At 38.0% G+C, this 16,334-nt stretch overlaps 2 protein-coding genes across 5 annotated transcripts in view; one reads left to right on the top strand and one right to left on the bottom strand.

Moving 5' to 3' along the window:
* The window catches only part of LOC124157102 (cilia- and flagella-associated protein 70-like), a 50,715-nt gene extending 40,316 nt beyond the window's left edge, over positions 1-10,399 (bottom strand). For 2 of the 3 annotated variants that reach the window (XM_046531594.1, XM_046531595.1), the window contains exons 1-4: positions 10,228-10,399; positions 9,914-10,094; positions 9,277-9,378; positions 8,936-9,186 (exon numbers count right to left, since the gene is read on the bottom strand). In XM_046531594.1, coding sequence (XP_046387550.1) covers positions 8,936-9,186; positions 9,277-9,378; positions 9,914-10,094; positions 10,228-10,302 — 609 coding nt within the window. In that variant the 5' untranslated portion in view covers positions 10,303-10,399. The remainder of the gene's footprint in view (positions 1-8,935; positions 9,187-9,276; positions 9,379-9,913; positions 10,095-10,227) is intronic. The other variant, XM_046531596.1, reaches the window with a different exon arrangement.
* A 576-nt stretch (positions 10,400-10,975) lies between these two features.
* Positions 10,976-14,157, top strand: LOC124157101 (palmitoyltransferase ZDHHC23-B-like). 2 transcript variants are annotated; one of them, XM_046531593.1, is made up of 4 exons: positions 10,976-11,476; positions 12,653-12,766; positions 12,856-13,032; positions 13,112-14,157. In XM_046531593.1, the coding sequence occupies exons 1-4, from the start codon at positions 11,352-11,354 to the stop codon at positions 13,335-13,337; spliced, it is 642 nt and encodes a 213-aa protein (XP_046387549.1). In that variant the 5' UTR covers positions 10,976-11,351; the 3' UTR covers positions 13,338-14,157. The 2 variants fall into 2 exon arrangements, with proteins under 2 accessions (XP_046387549.1, XP_046387548.1); XM_046531592.1 differs by having other exon boundaries at positions 10,977-11,476; positions 12,203-12,766.
* The last annotated feature ends 2,177 nt before the right edge of the window (positions 14,158-16,334 follow it).

The raw sequence follows: 16,334 nt of genomic DNA, 5'->3' as shown, positions 1-16,334 counted from the left end.
CCACTTGACCACATCGGAGCCAAGGTCCTTGGTAACCACTTTGCCCCAGACACGTATTGCTGTAATTTGGATCCTTATCATGTGAAATTCTATTTTTACTTGAGGAAGAATGGATTTTTCTATGCATAATAAAAGTTGCATAGAAAAATGCTTCCTTAAGTGCATTCGATGAGCCTGTGCTACTACTCAAGGGTTTAATAATGACTGATTGTGAGTTAAATTATTCATTTCACATATTTGTACAAAACAACCAAAAGTCTACATTCTCCATGGTACAAGGAGTGCCACACAACTCCGTGGAGAACAGCTTTGCTAGGATTAATGCTTTCATCTCTGCTGACGTTCTTTAGGAGATTAAAAAAAAATGTCCTCCCCTTACAGTTTGGTGATTATGCAACCCGACTTCATCGAATGCATGACATATTGCTAGTACTTCAGGATAAAAGCATTAGATTATTCTCTTAAGGGGATAGGATACTTCGGGAGAACTCCCTTGCAACGGTCGCTGGCATTTAGTTCCGAAAGCGACCGCTGCGTTTGAATTGGAGGGGAAGTTGACTGGGTGGAAGGGGGACTCGAGAGCGAAGAAAAATTCATGGTTGGGGAGAGGGACTGAACTCCCCTTCTGCGGTGTCAGATTTCGGTCCGCTGGCGGTCGGGATCTCGGATAACCTATGCAGACCCCATGGAGTTGTTTGTGTTGCAAAAAAAACTCTTGAGGCCCAAAAAACTCTTTTTGTGTTTTTTGTGTTACTTTAGTTGATCAGCCCTTCCGTCGGTCTCTTTTTCTCTGGATAGTTCCCGCATTGAATTCCGCTCGCTTTCTTCACGGTGTCCCATTTCTATTCATCCTGTACCTCAATGAATGCATCGTAAATAAGATTGCAGTTTATAATTTATAATATAAAAATAAAATAGACCGTATGACTTGACTTATTCCACGCCGGTAACCAATATTGCACAATATAATTAATCGAAACGAGAACGCGAGAAATCGTGTATCACTTTCGTTAAATGCAGTTTCATTTTTCTCTCTACCGTTTGTTGTTGCAATCCTTCACAAAATCCACGTTTATATTACTTCAATACTCCGTTTTATTGCGCACTTCAATTATAATTTTTTCCTATGATAGCAACGACAGCATCATTTTTAGTACAGCTGGGAGGAATCCTAAATTACCTCTATTTCGAAAGCTTCAACTCCAAGTATGAAAGGTGAAAGTATGTCTTAAAATTCGAAAAATTTTACAAGTGGTCTATTTCATATGATACATATACGTGTTTATGATTACATTTATAAAAATTCATACACAGTTATTAAATCTCAACTCCCCTGGGATCATGCAAAATTAATTTTTTCTTAACTTTGAAGTCTGTAGCGCTGTAATCGGCACTGAAGCTGAGGAGTCATGATATCCTCATTTTTTTATCTTACTCGTTTGAAAATGCCCGGAGAAAATTAATGTCGCGCCGCAGCACGAAAAATTTCGACTCGGTTCACAATTGGTGAAGGGTATTCAGAGGTGGAATTAGTAACTTCATGTATTGCGATCTCATTACCCTGTAAGAATCCCATCTCTAAAGGCCGTTTTACACGGTACACGGAATTGCGCAATCTGACTTACGTGCGAAGGCGCAATCAAAATTGCGTCGTGTAAAGTGGTGAATTGCTAGAACACATGCGAGAATGCGTGAATGCGAGACGGCAAAATACCCACTGTTTTAATTTCGTTCATGCATTCGCGCAATTCCGCGCCATTTTAGAAATTAATGTAGCTCTAACCTGCGCAATTCCGTACCCCGTGTAAAACGGCCTTAAGGCTGAAGCCGGAAACTTTTGATGCGCGCGTGACTCGATAAACAATGCGGTTCGCGCGGCTGAAAGCTATTAATTATTTCGATGTATGTACAGCATATTGTAAGCACTAATGGAAGTCGCACTTAAATTTGTTACAATATTAATTAACTTATAAAATTGGCCGAGAAAAGAAAAATGCGTCTTACTCAGCCATGCCATAATATATATGCGATAATCCAGGAAAAACCAGTGGCCGGGGCAGAAGGCTGCTGTTGGCCGCACCGCGATATACAGGGATAAAATATTACCATATTTAGTCTCCAGGAGGCCGGTGTGCAGAGAGAAATGAAGGGTAAAAAGTTGAGGGAAAGTATTGATAAAAAAACATCAGCTCCGGTACAATTATTTATTGTAACCAGGTGTATTATGGCATATTTTAGGCAACATAAAGTTCAGGTAAAACTCTTTTAATTTATCCACCATTGCTGTGGCCCAAAACTGCTTTCCCTTTGAATTCTGTCAATTATAATCCCATGAGGAGACCACACAATAAAATCGCAATATTGTTTATCCCATATTTCCAGCTGTCCCTGTACTTGATAAAAATATCTGTTTCTCCTGCGTACCTTATATTTTCCTTCTTTCACTTCCATGAAGGTAGCTTTTTTATTTTTAACTCCTTCCTCAGGAGTAATATACTTACAATTATAGGGGCACTTGATTTCAACCAAGCCTTCACCATCAGATATTACCCCATCAGGACTAGCAGCCCAAAAAGGTAATTTTTTATCAACAAAGAGACCTGCGGGTAAAACTTTATATTTGATTGAAGACTCATATTCCCTGATGGCAGATTTTTCGTTAGCATTTCCCCAATCTGTAGCCTTGTTTCTTCTGAAGGAAGGAAACAAAATATCGTCTGCCACTTTCTCCCTAGATGTTGTGGGCCTTAAATTGCAAATACGGCCAAAGAAAGAGGCCGTCAACCTTTTCCACATTTCCGCCTGCCACGTCGTATTGAGCATTTGCTCTCGTGTTTCCCTCTCCAACTTTTCCCTTGAGGTTTTATCCATTTTTAGTGATGATAGGAAATTATTCATGGAATCTTGGCTGGCCAATGCGATGTCACTTTGTACATCAGGAACAAGCCCATAATGTTTGTCTGGTCCCTCAATTCGCAGACGTTTCTTTTTTGAAGTTTCAGAGAATTCCAGTCGTCGCTTTCTTATGTACTCCCTATTCCTTTTGGAGGAAACAGAATTTTTTTGGGCATTCTCCTGGGCTCTTGCTCGTCAGTCCTTTATGAATTATGCCATGTACATCATCTTTCACATTGAAGGCTACCGATGCAATGGCACACCTAGTTTCATAGGCCCCCCTTAAACATAAATTTAACCTTTTCCCTCCTACGTACTTAGCTACATAAGAGTTGTAGGACTCCGCAAGATTGTCACGTTATATATCAAACTAGCGGAGTGACGAGATAATATACTGTTGGCATAGGTGATATCCTCCCATATGCCGCAACTAATGAAATGAGGGACCAAGTTTTCCTCTCCTTCTTTGGGCCCTTTGCAATAATATTTGTCACATTTATTATGGTCACCAAAAACATGATTCGATCCTTGCTCTATGTCCTTCTGTAGGAGTTTGACCCTTTCCGACCCGGCCATTTTCGCTCTGGAGGAGATTGCCCCACTCACAGCTACCCTCAATCTTGGCAAGTTATTGTTTATTGTTCTCCTGTACCCAACGGGCACTGCCCCTTTTGAATTTCTTGGCCGTCGTGCAATATCTTGCAGTCTACTGCTGTAATTTCTAAGTAGGTGGTTGATGCATTCTACTTTTTGCACTGGTAACTACTGCCCATATGGCATTTCCCTAGACAGCCTTTTCATTATGCTACTATCACCATCACCTGTAATAAAAAGGATTTCATTACTTGAGAGCGATGTTGTTTGATCGTGAATGATTTCATGATAAAAATATATTAAATATTCAAGTTTTAAAATTAACTTCCAACTAAAGTATTGAAAGAAAATGAATGCATATAGCTTCTAATGAACAAATATTTTATGCACATTAGCTACGTAAGAGTTGTATGAATCTACAGGATTGTTGGTGACATTATATATTAAACTAGGGGCGTACAAAATAGGAGACGGTAAACTACATTAAAATGCGTTTTTCAATTCTGTGAGTTTGCGTATTCAAAATTATGTTCCGAGTAATTCAACCTAACCGAATCAACAAATCCACCAAAGTCTTATTGCAATTACCTATCCGTTTTTTCCAAATGACCCTCAACTCTGAGAAGGCAATCGTCTACGTCTGATTCTCAGCTCGTCGATATTCATCCTGTTCCTTAGGGTCCATATCTCCACCATGCCAATTGCTGCATCCAGGCTGAGGTGATGATGTTCTTAGGGGAAAAAACGAATTTTGAGAAAACGAATTTGCTGACGGTGATGTAATTTACACGTTAATTATAATTAGCAATTAGCGCTCCATTGAATATTTCTGAACTATTATCAACTAAATCGTAGGTATAATATTTAATGTAATTATTTTGCAGCAATATTAACCTTTCCACTACACCTGTTCCGGAACCCAATGGCGATGATTCTTCTGAATGAACGCTTCCGGTTTCAACTGCTACAAAAAAAATGTGTAATAAGGCTTCAGGCAAAGGAGGGAATTTTTATTCTCGTTATTTTTCTTGAAGCTTAAATAATTGGTACACTATCAATACAAGAGAGTCATTTTTTAAACGCAAAATGAATTGAATTTCATTGTGAAATTACCTGCTTCCTTAGGTTTTGGAGGGTGATATTTCCTCTTCTTTGGCTGATAACACTTACGATATCTCCACTTCAGGTAAGGAGTTGGTTTTTCCATAATCTGCTGTCCACAATCAATCTCGACACTGACCCGTCGAAAAACACAGGTGTATCTTGCTCTCGTAGCACGCTTGAACTCTCCAGCCTCCCGAAACAAAATATTTTTTTTCTCCGAATATGACGCCCGACGCAGTGGAGCAGTGTGAGGGGAAGGAAGGCAAGGGATTGGTAGTGGGGGAGAGAGAGGGGAAGGAGAGAGACCGCCAAAGAGAGGGGAAGTGGAGGTGGGGGGATCCTCCTCTGGAAGACGACAGCGCCAGGTCCCCGCCAGCGCTGTGATAGACGTTGAGCCGTAGAAAGGCCAAAACATCCATCACGCTCAAGAACATAACGCGAATCTGGTTGTATGCACGCTATACCGGTATATATATTTGAAATTATGAAAGACGCAGCCTTGACTCAAATGTTTGATCATCTCTGAGTCTCAATTTGGAGCGGAGTAATTCTCACGAGAAAAAGGCGATTTTTTTGGGAAGTTTACAATTTTTTTCTCCTAATAGGTTTTTACGTGTGCAACTGTGAAGACATACAAACCAAGGCTACATATATCCTATGTTTTTTAGTGGAAACAGTTCCTTGTTACATGCAAAAATGGCTCCCTAGCGACCTAAATGGTAGCTTGCTGCAACGGCACTTTTCTGGCGTGGTATCCAGTCCCCTTAAGTGTGTGCGATATGCAGCATATGCATCCTCGCTATTCCGTTCCTATACAGTGCTTTCATCGTAGGAATTTAAATCACCCAGGGTGCTTTAATTTGGGTGCACTGAAGATTTTGTGCAGATGAGCATACAACAAGTGGAGCGTGAGTGAAGGTCAGGGTTTTGATGTCATGGGGATGCTTAATGTTGACAAAGGTGAGTCAGTGCAAAATAAAACATCATGAAAAAGTCCATCTGGGCTATACCCCACATAGAACACAATCGCTAAGAAAGCTCATAATTTGGAGCATGAGTTTTTCGACTAAACTTTGATAAAGAATTCAAAGTTATAAATACCAAAGCAGTCAGAAATGGCTTCAATACCCTGTGCTTAGACAAGATGCTTAAACGCTATTGCTCCAAAATAACCACAAAGTTACTGATATATCTCTGTGTATGGTCCCAAAAAAAATTACCCGCTGGGTCAAACTACCTTTCATTAGAAACATTTCATATAAACTCCAGAATGTCTTCCCTAAAAATAATTGCAATATTTCATTTTATGACCCATTGATGCTTGACAAGATTTTATTCATTTCTAAGGACAAATATGATCAAATGGACAAAAGTGGAGTGTACAAATTAAAGTGTGAGGACCTTAGGTATGTGTTATGTTGGTCAGACTGGTAGAAGGTTTAAAGATAGAGTGAAGGAACACAGAAGAAGTTTTATATATAATGACGGGAAATCTTGTTTTGCTAACCATTTATGCCTGAATAACCATTTTAGCAATTTTGACATAGATATTTAACATTGTATTGACTAAGGCCTTAAATTAGATTTTATGGAAAAATTCGAAATTGCAAACAGCCTGGATGGACTTTGCAATGATGTTTTATTTTGTACTGACTCACCTTTGATAAAGTTGAGCATCCCCATGACGTCCAAACCCTGACCTTCACCCACCCTCCACTTGTTGTATGCTTTCTGTTATCGGCCTTCATTCATTTGTTCCCCGAAACAGTTCCCCCTCCCACTCCCGTCGCACCAATTCCATATGCCCCCACTTCGTACTTTGGCCGGGGTGTGAATACTGAGAGAGTGTTGCTTGTATCACCTTCAAAGTGACACTATGTATTGAAACCATGGTCAGTTGTTTAGTGTTGAATTAAAAAAGGTGGAAATTACCATTTGTGTTGTTCATCATGGATATAGCGAACTACCACAAAATCAAGCCTGAAACTATTTTGGACAGCAGACTTCCGATTATCCGGCTGCGGTTTATCCGGGTTACGGATTATCCGTGCATGATTTTCACTCTCGCTCAACTTTTGCTCGATCTTTATAAAAAAATAAATCGGATGCAAAATCATCGAAACTACTGCATTAATTTTAGGATACACCGCACTTATCATTTCCATAGGAATTCCCTTTGGAAAATGGAAGCAATCGCGTGGTACCTGCATTCACAGGAGCACCGTTTTCGTGTTTTTCAAGCCTCACAGTGCGCGACCTCGCTCCGTGATCACGGATACACATCCGGCAGCAGTTGCAACCCGGGCAACTTGTGCGAGACGCGACTGCGTAGGGTGGTGCCTGACAATCTAGTTTCCGATGTCGAACAGTGGTTTTGAAGCATTCGTGCAAACCACTTTTCTGTATCCGCGATCACAAAGCCTCGGATGTGTGGTTTTCGAACCAGGCCTTACATGGAGCATTAATAATACCAGTACAACCATGTTATCGCCGCTAAAAAGATCGCGAACTGGCGAAGAAAGCTCTCATTGAGTACGGGAAGCACTCTAAAATAGCAGAATAACGACAAAAATAATAATATCTTGTTTGTTTTACGTAAATTATGAACATTTCAAAACTTTGAAAGTTTGGGTTATCCGTGTTTTGCGATTATTCGTGCCGTCTCTCCCCATCATTAGCTCGGATAATCGAAAGTCTAATGTAGTTATTTTCATTTTTCTGAGTGTTACAAGACTTTTCTTATGCTATCCAATGGGCAGGGTTAAACTAATGTTACTATGACCACAATCATGACCAGTCACATACATCCAGTTTTAACATTACAACTATCAGATGAATGATCGCCTTCAGCCAACACAAACTGCTGCAAATTTTTGGCTGACTGCTACATGATTGCTCACCAGCCAGTAAATATGTTGTGTGTGTTCCGTATAGGATGAAGCAAAGATGGGAATAACCGGTCAGTCAGTCCAGTCACAAAATGGCGTTATCAGCTGAACATGACCAATATGCTTGCAAGGGAAAATATAACTTGCTGGTCAGACCCGAGCCTTCCAACCCAAATTTTTTATTTCAGTCTGACCCAACTGCGTGGTTTTCACATCAAAAGTAGTACTAATTGTCATGGTCTATTCTACATTCCCTTCAACTTCACCCCAATTAAACCAATAGGTACTCATTGTTATAAGTAGTGGTTGTAGTTATGACCATCTGGTGTACAGTAACTGTTATAGTTGTGACTATAGTAGAGGTAGGGCATCCGTGCATAAAAGAAGGCATGCTACAATTAATGCAGAGCAGGAAACATGATTTGGGTCATAAAACAATTCATGGCAAGAATCGCATATTGACTAAATGAAAACTTTAAGCAAATCACCAGCTCCAATATGTATTTTCTGAAATTTAAGATGGGTAAAATCTTAGTTAAGATTTTCTGTCGTTCTGAAAAAGAAAAAAAAATACTTTTGCATTTAATATGGCTATCTATTAAGGTCTCCATTAATTAGGATTAATATTAACCCTTTTAATGCGGCAGGCCAATGTATCGGCTCTTATGTAGTCCGTTATTTAATTTGCTATCATCATCATTAGTCAACAATGCTAGGATTGGTTTGATGCAGCTCTCCATCTCTCTCTACGATCCGCTAATCTTTTCATAGCTAGATATTTCTTCTCTTTTACATCCTTCATAACCTGCCCTATGTAACTCATTCGTGGCCTTCCCTTGCCCTTTTTCCTTCCACTTGTCCTTCAATGATTGTCTTCATCAGGCCATCGTGTCTCAAAATGTGGCCATCTAATTGTAAGTTGTCCTGTCTGCTGCTTACGGTTTTTATGAGGTTTCTCTTTTCTCCCACTCTTCTTAGCACTTTCTCATTACTTACACAGTCAATCCATTTTATCTTCATCATTCTTAGGTAGCACCACATTTTGAATGCAACTTATTATATTAGTTAAATATTTCAGTAAACGTAAAAATATTTTGTCAATATTAACCAGTTTAACCTCATCAATTTTTAAAAATGACTCAGCTGGATGCGTAATAAATAGCTTCTTATTGTTTTCTTTTCGTAGTTGCTACATTTTATTAAAATACCCTTCGCATTTCTTGCCAGTACCCCAGGACGAAGGATAGCAGAAAGATTAATAATTATAGTAATGGTAACTCTGGCATATGCCAGAGTTACCATTACTATAAAATATTTATATCAATTATGAATCAACTGGACAAATACTTATGAAAATGGATACATAAACTTATTCAGTTTTAGAGAGCACGTTCTATCCCCAATTTTCATGCATTAAAGGCAATATGAAAACAAATATTACAACTATGTTTTACCTCATCTTTGGGAACTTCTATTCCAGCTTTAAAGGTAAAATTCTCTGGCATTGCAGGTGGTATATTGTAGATGGATTCCAGAGTGAAAAATAGTATGTTTGATTCTTCCAGGGTTTCCTTTGGTATAAGAGGTTCATCAACTTTAACCGCCACATGAAGTAAAGGGAGATGAGTCCAAGGAACCATTTGCTGCCCAATTTGATATGGGTTAACATCAACAATTAAGGGTTGGTCAGCAATAGAAGTTTCCCCTATGAAACACCAAAAATGTAAAAATCATGATCTCAAAGGTGATAAATCACCACAGTATGTATTTCCAGACTTACTAAAAATGACCTTACCTAACAATAGTGGTAGCAAGTCTAAGAAGCATCTTCCTCCAAACTTAGTTTTTCCATTCTTTATTGATTTTCTACCCTGTCCTGATGTCTCTGCAATGTCGACTAATAAGATGATGAATTTGAACATGTAAGTAGATTTATAAGACAAGCTTTGATTAGGTGAATTAATTCATTGGGAAGCAATGCCAGTGTGATAGAACAAATTTAGGTAGTCTGGCCAGTGGTTCATGTCTGAGTTTCTATCAAGTCGCTAATATCAGAGTTTCCCGAACAAGGGGTTAATATATTAACCGCTTGTTCCGGAAACTCTGATATTACCAATAGGTACACAATATAAATTACAATAACAGAACAATAAAGGCACAACAGGGACGGAAGTGAAGACAAAGATGGTAGAAGCTGGATATCAAGGGGTAAATGAAACCATATGATCCCACAAAAACACAAAAAGCAAATGAAGGCTTTTGGAAGGGCTATCTATTTCAGCGTTACTTGCTATGAAGAAAATAAGCTCAATCCCTTTTGATTAGAGAGGCAACCGCATGGATTCTGAGAGGTTCAAAGAGCCATGCAAATAGATGATGGATGGGTATAATATTATGGGTATATTTCCCTAACCAATGGAAAAGGTACGTACATATCACAGGAGTTCCAGTGAGCTCATTAACTTGATCAATATCACCAACGTCAATGATTAGAGAAGCATTTAAATCGACTGTAACACTTTCTTTTTCAACCAGCATCGACGAAACGGTAGCCAAACATTTATTTCCATATTTAACATCAATACACATGTCGAAGGGGAAATCCTTCACTCTCTGCGAGAATAGTTTTAAGTAATTATTTTTTCGAGTCAATTTAGCATAAGCATGACATAAGACAAATAAGTATAGCATGGTCTTAAAAGCTGCAATAAGGACTTTTTGATGTGATAGGTATATTCGTACTCACAATATTTTCCATACCATTCACCCTTATAAAGATAGTTTTCTCAGAAGTTTCCACGATATGCTGAGTATCCTCCATTTTATTCCATAAATTATAATGCAAATACAAAATAAAATACTCTTTAAAGTAAAACTTTCGATAAGTTCAATCGAGGGTCTCCGTTTGAAACGGTGCGATTTTGACGATTGTTCTTTGTTTCGTTGGGCGGGTGGTCGGTCCAGTTGTCAGCACAAGCTCCGCCAACTATCTTGGTTTTATGCTCTCAGTCAGATGGCAGTAATGACGCATCCGAGGACGCAGTTTGCGCTGCGAAATTTGATACTTCTTATCGGTCTCAAGCTATACAAGTTAATGCTTACTCGTGTAACTAACGCTCGCAGCAAAGAACTTTTGACCGCATAACGTATGTCAAAATGAAATATTTTACTGCACGTCGTGGGCATGCTAGACTTACCAGTTTATCATGGAGGCGCTCTATCTTCTCTGTCTTCACCGCCGTGCCGCCGTTTTTCTGCTGTGTCCCACTAGAACATTGGGGGTTACATGAATAAGACCTCTTACATTGCATTATAACACATAAAATAAAAATTTATTTTCCATTTAACACAGCCATTATTTACATCTTCAGTTGGTGGTAGTAGCCTCGCATCTCAAAGCGCGGTGGCGCCGCGCTGTGGTCGATTTCAGCAAAGGTATCACTGGTATCACAACGAAGCACGGAGTGTGCCTAGCTTGTTTATAATATCCATGGTAAATACCGTAAACACTTTGCGCATGCTCTACATATGAGTTATACATCGGTCCGATGCAGAAGTGTCACGAATCAGAAATTTGAAGGAAATAATACAAGTGTTACATCACTGTATCATCAAGGTGTTAGAAATTTAGATATGGTGAATTTTTCTGTTTTGCATATTGTTCCTGCTATCAGAGGATCATACGGAACCCTGTGATACTGATTAACCATATCTCAACCGTTGGTACAAAAAAAAATCGCCAATGCGGTATTTGAAAGGAAGAATGCGGCAGTGGTTTGCGGGGAGACATAATTATCTTTTAATCAAGGAATGGTTAGCTGAAGAAATGTGTTAGTTATTTGATGGGACTAGCGGCAATAAGAAAAAAGAATGGGTCCTTCTGATGTGGAAAATAACCCACTCTGTTGCTGTGAATATTTTAATTTAAAAGAGGAAAGGAGTCATTTGTTAGGCTGCTGTTGTGACTGCCAAGAGTTAGATGACAATGTTGAAAGGTAAGAGAACTTAATAATTATTTGAAAGCATTTAATGAAAGGTAGATTTTTTTGCTTGGATTTTCTATTAACAATGTCTGAACATGAAATGGTTCGGAAGAAAGGAACTCTTACGTGCTGATTGCTATGCCCTCCTTGTAAGAGAGCATTTTGTATCGTTTCACTTGTAGGTGTCAATTCATAATTTTCAATGTTCGATGAAGGAGATACTTCAGATTTGGACGAGCATGGTATAAATTATCGGGATAGAGGTTTTGCGTCTGTAATCTAAATGCCTCGGTTGAACTGTGAGAACGATCCACACCGAGAGTAGATAGTTAAGAAGTATTTTTTATTGCTGTTGAGTTTATAGAAAATTATGATCATTGTAGAAACTGAAATTATCCATCAACCAACATATTTTGTGGCTGTTGTGTTTATCCACATTGAATGCGTTGTACTTTGCATTTGTTGACTCCTTTTAGTCATTTGTGGTTTCTATTTAATGACATTAGAGTTGAAAACATTATTTAACATTGTGAGTATAACTGTTTCAAGTACTATCATTCAAGTATATACATTCCAAATCCGTCGACTTAACCTCTGATTATCAACATATCCGTCATCATTATGAGAGTGTGTAACGTATTGGTGTTTAATGTTAATCGTTATGAATTCCATTAAATTAATTACTTGGATGCGTAGGATTTGAATAGCATGAATTTTAAGAAATCTTTGTACTTGCAGGCTCATATCTGGCAGACCCAATCAAAATAGGCACAGCGTTTTCACTGTGATCAAAGACAGACTTAGAATCCCTTGGGTTGGTGGCGCCAAACAAGTCCCATGGGATGAAGTATCACCTGTTATTATTGAACCAGCCCTAGCATATTTGGCCTCCCTCAACCTATGGTGCTCAATAATTGTTTTCACTGTTACGCCTCTAGTCATGTTTTTCCTTTATCGTTCACTGATGAAATCCATTCCTCAAACAAGGTTTTTTGTTATCTGGGCAATCACCTCGGCAGTACTGTTGTTGGCCGTTTTTGAATTAAAAGTTGTTCCACTGCTGGAGATATTGCCCTCAGAGAACTTGAAGTTTTTCTCTCTCTTGTGCATTTCTTTCTTTTTTGTGTATAAAGCGAAAACTAAAACCTCCTCTGTTCAAAACAATTCCGATGTTGCCATTAATACCAGTTATGATCATCTTGATATTGAGTGCTCCATTTGTCGAAGGATTGTGCCTCCTCGGACTTACCATTGCAAGGCATGCCAGACATGCATATTGAAGATGGATCATCATAGTGTTTGGTAACTTTTTCTCTTCGTGTATTTATTGATTAAATAGAGTGAGAATAATTTCTGGCATCTAATCAATGTTCTTTTATATATTCCCCCAGGATCAATTGCTGCATTGGAAAAAGAAACCATGCCTTCTTCTTAATGGCAATAATTTTCCTAGTAAGTGCGCTGGTATATGGGTCAAATTTAACATTGACTACAGTTTGCCAGCCATTCCTTTTCATGAATGTGATACTTTTACCAGAAGACTGCAGTGATGTGTACCATGAATTCGAGTAAGTGTGTGGAGTGTTTTTGATGGTTTCTGTTAGTGTGTGAATCTTATTATAAATTGAAGTGCATTATTTTTTTCAGTATTGCAGTGTGCTTTGTTGCAGCAGTGTACTGTTTATTGACTGCGATCCTGTTGACTACAATGCTCATTCGTCAGTGCTGGTTAATATCAATGGGTATAACTAGTAGAGAATGGCGAATTCACAGGAAAATGGGAAATATATTTTCCTGTTTTTGCGTGAAGCATTCTAATAACAACGGCTTTATAAAAAATTGGACTGATTTCTGTCTTGGTGGCTCAAAGTAATTATAAAAAATGTCTGATAATTTCAAGTAATCTATTATTTACATAGCATCAGATTTTATTGATCCACAAATTAGGAGTAATGTGATTCATTAGCCATATTTCTGCATTAATTCTTTTGCAGCTGCAAGCATTTTGTAACAGTTACTACCATTTTAATTTTCTTATTTGTGAAAGCTAATCTTATTTAAAAGGGCACCAATTTCTGTAAGATTCTCTGTGACTTTCTTGGAGAGGGTGGCCAAAGTTTGTAGCTATTCTGATATTTTTGATATCATGTAACATGTTGAACATAGAGAGCAAATGGCTGAACTGTTTTTCAGCCTTTAATATTTTATAATGTATGGCAAAAATTTACTGAAGGCAATGAATCATTTTTAGCTTATTTCAAGGAACAGAACCATATCTATTTGAACAATCATGTAGAGTATTTGGGAAGAGGATATTTGGCTTAACAAGTTCTTAATGATTGTTACGAGTCATTGAGATAATGTGCTCAAATGGGTTGATTGTATCCATTAACTTTGTAGGCTAACCAGAATTAGACAATTTTTGGAATTTTTGATGCCTAAAAGTCATGAGAGAGTATTAATTTTTTTAAATTGTCGTATAATTTTGTAGACAATCCACTGTACAAACCTGGTGAAGGTTATCCTGCCCATTGTGTGTGTTAATTTTGAAGTATTATTTGTTCATAATTTCTGTAATATTTTTGTACATAGGATAAGTAGTCCAACAGTTGATGATGTGAAGAAAATAAAAAGCACATATTTCCTCTGAAAACACACTTTCTGAGGAAAATTAACTGATAACCTTAAACGTACTCGCTTTTGTTGTTATTTCATCCTCCCTTTTTCCCATTTTATATATTCTGAATTCAATTGTCCAATGGTTTGTTATATGTATGTGAAAATTTTTAGATGGATGTGGAAGTAGTCGCATCTCTAAGTCTGAAGCATAAGGCATTTAAATAGAGATAGATAATGGGAGAAATAAGCTCTACAGCCTCTGTAGATCGATGATTCTTAAGGGGGTTCTCAAATGGCGGTAAAAATTTTGATACCACTCGTCAGAGGAATGAGACAAAAAACACTTCACCAGAATGGTACTTCCATGCCAGGGACTACGACAGACACAATCACACACACCTGAATGGATACCTTCACAGGACTGTTGGATCTCGCCAAGGTGACCTTGGGTGGTAACTTGGAACCCTTCATAGAGATGTATGGTCTCTCCTTAGGATGCCAGGTTATTACACACTCACACTTCTGTGGTGATTTACGGAAATGTTACTTCCCCACCACGGACCACCACAGACCATTTACACTACCCAGAAGTATCCTTTGCGGGGCTGTAGTGACCTCGCTAAGGTAATCTGGGTTATAACTTGTCTTCCTTTGCAGAGCTGTAGGGACTCCGCTCAGAATGCTAAGTTTTTGCCACAATCACACTCACGAGCACTCAACACAAGCACTAGGGCATGGATCTCTGTTAAACTGCTCAAAGAAAGCATGGTCAGGATAACAAAGGAATGAGGATGAAAATTGAATACGTATTTCGGTTACAGAGTAGCCCTCCTTTGCGAGCTGAAGGAAATAAGCTCTTCCAACTCATAGTCGAAAGAGACTTTCGACTTTCTTTAATAAGTAGTATGTATATATAAGTGAAGCCAAAGCCTATTTACCAATGCAACCACTGTAATGATTCCACATTTTTTGCATATCCCATGAGCATACATGTTAAATAAATCAATTTTACTGTTTTCTGAGGCTGGTGAAGCATTCATAAGGTATGTTAAAATTATGCATAACATCAATTTAATGGATTATTATTACCTTTGACGGGCAATTAAAAGTACAGTAGTTCCTTTCTGTATGATAGTAAACGGTGGACACCTGGCTATGGTAGGAAGTATAGAAATAAATACACCTGTACAAATGATCTCTTCTTAGTACTTAAACCCTCAAGAGCGGCGAGCATTTAATTTAATCCCTGCGGCCGGATGAGATTTAAATGACTTTGCCCTTTTGGCATGCTATCATTCAATAATTTATAACTTTTATAATATACAATCAGTATCGTTGAAAATTTTTGTAAACTTGCGTAATATAATGCACTACTCTATGATAATTTTTCAGTGATTGGAATAAATATTTATTGTCTTATGCATCTTGTTCTATGAATCTATGAGTAAATTATGTTTTCAAAGATTAAAAGTTTTTTTGAATAAGCTGTGAGGTCTCTAACATTCCATGCGTTTTAATACAATTACATGATGCATTTTAGTGATTTGGGGTAATTTCATTACTGATTGGATACTTAGGATAGGATTACCTGTTTCGCCCTCTTGAAAATTCATCATTTCTCTGACTTTGTTCTACTATTACCGAATCATTTCATGTAGGTACTCATGCTAATGTTTCAGATGACAATATGTAAATATTCAAATGACTTTGACTTTACCTTTATTCTCCTTGGTGTGACATGATTTTTAAGCAATCCAAGCATAAGCCTACTGCACATTTCTCACACCAGTACGTGCTGTCTCTTCTTTTCCCATGCTAAGCACAAACTGCACACCTCGTTTGAGGCTTTCATTTCTTCCAAGCTGTAGGAATTGTCTTTAGGAAATGTATTTCTGTGAGTCTAAATTGTCTAAGGAGTGAAGGCCATGTCCAAACAGTTCATATGGAGTTGGATATTTCAAAAGTACTACCTCAACCAATTGCATGCAAAATGATAAGGGAGTCAATTTTTTATACCTGTTTTTCCTGTGGACAATAAATGAATTTAGGACTTCAGCATTCAATAGTCTCCTAAATAACTTCATACACCAATTGTTATGGCGTTTTCTTTCCATTAGGTGAGAATGCAATAACTGGTCCTTGAAATTCACCCCACCAATGAATTTATTATCACCTAACACACAAACAGACTCTCAAGTCTCTTTTTTGCCTTTCAATACTATTCCCATTTCTTAGAGTCCCCAATTATAAA

Source organism: Ischnura elegans, chromosome 4 (genome assembly GCF_921293095.1).
Source record: "Ischnura elegans chromosome 4, ioIscEleg1.1, whole genome shotgun sequence".
Lineage (NCBI taxonomy): Eukaryota > Metazoa > Arthropoda > Insecta > Odonata > Coenagrionidae > Ischnura > Ischnura elegans.
The sequence above is the reverse complement of the archived record's forward strand: the minus strand, read 5'-3'. Positions and strand labels throughout refer to the sequence as shown.

Bases quoted from the DNA above. Each gene is read 5' to 3' on its own strand.
- LOC124157101 (XM_046531592.1), top strand. From the start codon at position 11,352: ATGGGTCCTTCTGATGTGGAAAATAACCCACTCTGTTGCTGTGAATAT. The intron at 11,477-12,202 runs GTAAGAGAACTT...TTGTACTTGCAG, and splicing joins TTAGATGACAATGTTGAAAG to GCTCATATCTGGCAGACCCA. The intron at 13,033-13,111 runs GTAAGTGTGTGG...TATTTTTTTCAG, and splicing joins GATGTGTACCATGAATTCGA to TATTGCAGTGTGCTTTGTTG.